We start from the raw sequence: 3,833 nt of genomic DNA, 5'->3' as shown, positions 1-3,833 counted from the left end.
AATGTTATTTTAAGGGCATCACCTTTTGTTGGATAATAATTTATACACACTAAAGGGTAGACTCACAAATCAGTGGATTTTGTTCACCATGACTCCCTCTACTAACGCCTGTGTGCTTAAAGAAGTCATTTGTCTTATAATTATTACCAATTTATTTGAGAAAAATTTATCATGATATCATGACACCCACATGAAGGCTATCTTGAGATGAACTACAACAGAGGCATATCAAATCTCACAATGCTGTTTATTCTGATTATGAATCAGGGAGTGTGATCTAAAACATTGATACAAAATTCTTGAACACAATTTACTCCACAAACAAAACATTTTCTGCTATTGAAACCCCAAAATAACTTCTAAACTTATTAGAATGGACAAATCGTCAACAGGCTCACAAAAAGCATTAAGTGATTTTATCGCATAGCATTTTAGATAGAGAAGCACAAATGCACGTAGAAACACTGTAAAAGTTAGATTTCGACAACTTCATAAATTAGAAGCGATAAGACAAATGGTTAGATACATGTGCACAGGAAAACGAATCAATAAAGACAGTCAACAATAAATAAAGCTATGACAATACTGATTCGTTGAATTAGAAAATATGCCAGCAAAGCACAGTTGTATTTATTGGTTAATTTCAAAATTAGAGGAAGAAGAAAATAATTTGAGAGTTTGGCCTTAATTTGCATCATCTTCAATTGATAAAAGTTTCAGTCTTTTTACACAATCTTGCACGCTCAGAGAACTAAACAAATGCTTAAATATTCATAACTGACACACAAAATACACACCAGTTCAAACCCTTCCCATCTAAAGAGAAAAAACCTTGTTCTTCCAAACATCAGATTGCTTCAAGCACTTGTTCACACCACGTGCCTTCCAACATATAAGAAAATATATTATTTTTCACACCCCAACATCCTTACCTCATAGCCACTTGGATGTCACCATATGACCAGGATACAAGATTCAGCTCTCAAATAAATATATAATACAACCACAGGAAGATGATCTTTGATCACCATGACTACTTGGCCCTTGCTCTGGCCTGTTCATATGCTCTAATAGAGAAACTGCTTTGCGCTTGGCTCTTGCTGTGCCCTTCTGAGCCAAATCTGTTAAGGGTTCTAAAGCTCCAAGGTCTTTGAATACAATCAGATTTTGGGGATCATTTGTGCACAATGCAAGTAAGACAGCTGCTGCATTTTCCCGGTTTCGAGGTGAACCAGTTCTGATTATATCCACTAATATTGGAATGGCCTCAGCATTCCCGATGGCTATTTTACCTTCTTGGTGACTTGCAAGAATAGCCAATATGGCCAGGGCTTCATCAACCATCCCTGCACTAGGATCTACAAGTAATTGCATCAAAGGGGCTACAACTCCAGCCCTCACGGCCCTTGCTTTGTTACCTTGATAGATTGTTAAATTAAATAGTGCTGTAGCAGCATCTTTCTTACCTCTCTGGCTCCCCTCGCGAAGCAAGCCAACCAGAGCAGGTATTGCTCCAGATGCACCAATTGTTATCTTGTTCTCATCAACAACTGACAAGCTAAAGAGAGTTGCAGCAGCATTTTCTCTTGCTTCCATACTACCATTTTTGAGAACCTCAACAATTGGAGCAATTGCCCCAGCCATAACTATTGCCCCTTTATTGTTTTCATAAATGGAAAGGTTAAGTAGAGCTGTCACAGCATGCTCTTGTGTTCTTCCATCTGGTGTGGACAGAATATTAACTAGCAAAGGAATGGCCCCAGCCTCTGCTATAGAAATCCTGTTATCAGCATTCCTTTTTGCTAGAAGGCGTAATTCACCAGCTGCTGCTCTTTGTTCTTCAAGAGTCCCAACTGACAGCTTTTGGGCAAGCAAAATACTAACAGATTTAGATTTTTTCAATTTTTCAATCAAAAGCTACAACTTCAATTAGCAGAGTATTAGCATAGCATTGCTGAAAGACTGGCAAAGTCTATATTATAGGTACTTAGATCTTGTATAATTTTAAAAAAAAAATAATATACAGAATAATAAATAAAAAAGTTATATAGAAACAATTTTATCAATTGATTAAAAATATAACCAATCTCAAAAAAACCTTCCACCATGTTTTTACACTAACTGCATTCTCCTGTTAATCCGTCTACCAATTCAATGCGATTCCAATTTATAACATATTTTTATATCATGACGATGAATAATCTTCCATTAAAATATACTTCAATATTTTTTATTATTAATTTTTTAAGTTGTATCTATTATATGATTACTTTTTTCTAATTTTAATTTATAAAACATTTTTTTTCTTTTGCCGGTCTGAAGTGTCTGTCTGCACCTTTTTTTAAATGGTGTCTGGTCCCCATGTACTGTACCAATACTTTCAAAGGGCTTGACCTGTGCATATATATGTACTCATTTCAAGATATCATTCAAGAATAGTCATTTGATGAATTAAAAAAACATGTCAGATAATTATATCTAAATTGTAATCATTTGTTAATACAATCAATAAATGGTGAAAGTAATCTATTGAAATTATGTAATTTCTATTTTTTTTAATTGTAAAATTGTTTATCTATATAAAAATCTAGTTTTTTGACATTCTAATTAGTATTTGGTAGTTGACATTAATTTTCTACAGTTCATGTAGTATTTAATAGGAAGTTTGTTGAATTAAGTGTATTTTAGATTATATTCAGTGATCTAACAGCAGGAAAAGGAGAGCCACACAGCTAATAGATCACTGAATATAATCTAAAATATGAATTCAAAACATACATAATTGATCTCAGAAATAATCTTTTAAATATTATTTTGATTTTTTCTAGTTCACAAAGTTCATTTTTGCTCATTGGAGCATCCATGTTACAAACTTATTACAAATACCAGCTCCTTTAGAACAAACTTATTACAAATACTAGCTCAATGCTTTAACCAACTAAGCTCAACCTCCTAGACTATTATTTTGATTTTCAAAAATTGATATATGTATTATATAAAAAAATCAATATAACCTCTAAAATTCAATCCTTCAAAACCACAAATTACAGAAAAGCCAAAAGTTCCAAATTAAATGCAACGTGAAACCAGAAACCCTTACTTTAAAGCCCAAAAGCAAGCACAATTTCCTACAGAACTTGATCTCAAAAGCGCTTATTCCAGAAATATATTAATTTCCACAACCATAACTTTCAAAACGGAATTTAAATATGAAATAATACGAATGATTTAATCAAGCTTCGACGGCAATGAATTTTTATGAAAAAGTAAGTTTCAAAACCGTAGCTTTGAAATTATAAATCAAAAGCACACAGAGATGATTGAATTTGAGGTTTCGCTACAAACATAAATTTAAAGCCTTACATTTTCACAAAGGATTTGAATTGTTTGTGACTCAATGGTATCACTCTTGACGCCAGGGAGGCCGAAGTGCAATTTATCTTGGTGTGACAGTGATTGCTTCTCACGATCCATGTTTTCCCCTGGTTATAACTTCAGTTTTCACTTCCAAACAAATGAATGGCTCCTTCCATTTTTTTCAACTCTTAACAGGGTTGGTTTTCTCCCCAAGCAAACATCAAATGTGGAAATGTCCAAGTAAACGTTGTCGCTTTTGACTTCCTCCAAAGAAACTTCCCTGAGTGTTAACCCAGTCATATTTTAAATATATAATTACATTTATCTTTAAAAATGTTTGTAATTTTATATATTTTAAAACCATTTTATTTTACTATAAATTATTTTTATTATTAAAAAAAATAGAAAACATAAATTTTATTATATCTATAGTATTCATTAAATTGAATTATTCATATCTAATATTTATTTAAATT

The 3,833-nt window shown here is 32.5% G+C and overlaps 1 protein-coding gene across 1 annotated transcript; it reads right to left on the bottom strand.

The window, feature by feature from the left end:
- Nucleotides 1-641: 641 nt before the first annotated feature.
- LOC131071144 (U-box domain-containing protein 13-like) lies at nucleotides 642-3,597 on the bottom strand. The gene is made up of 2 exons (XM_059209527.1): nucleotides 3,364-3,597; nucleotides 642-1,860 (listed from the first exon to the last, which is right to left on the bottom strand). The coding sequence occupies exons 1-2, from the start codon at nucleotides 3,472-3,474 to the stop codon at nucleotides 976-978; spliced, it is 996 nt and encodes a 331-aa protein (XP_059065510.1). The 5' UTR covers nucleotides 3,475-3,597; the 3' UTR covers nucleotides 642-975.
- Nucleotides 3,598-3,833: the final 236 nt, after the last annotated feature.

This window comes from Cryptomeria japonica, chromosome 8 (assembly GCF_030272615.1).
Source record: "Cryptomeria japonica chromosome 8, Sugi_1.0, whole genome shotgun sequence".
Lineage (NCBI taxonomy): Eukaryota > Viridiplantae > Streptophyta > Pinopsida > Cupressales > Cupressaceae > Cryptomeria > Cryptomeria japonica.
The sequence above is the reverse complement of the archived record's forward strand: the minus strand, read 5'-3'. Positions and strand labels throughout refer to the sequence as shown.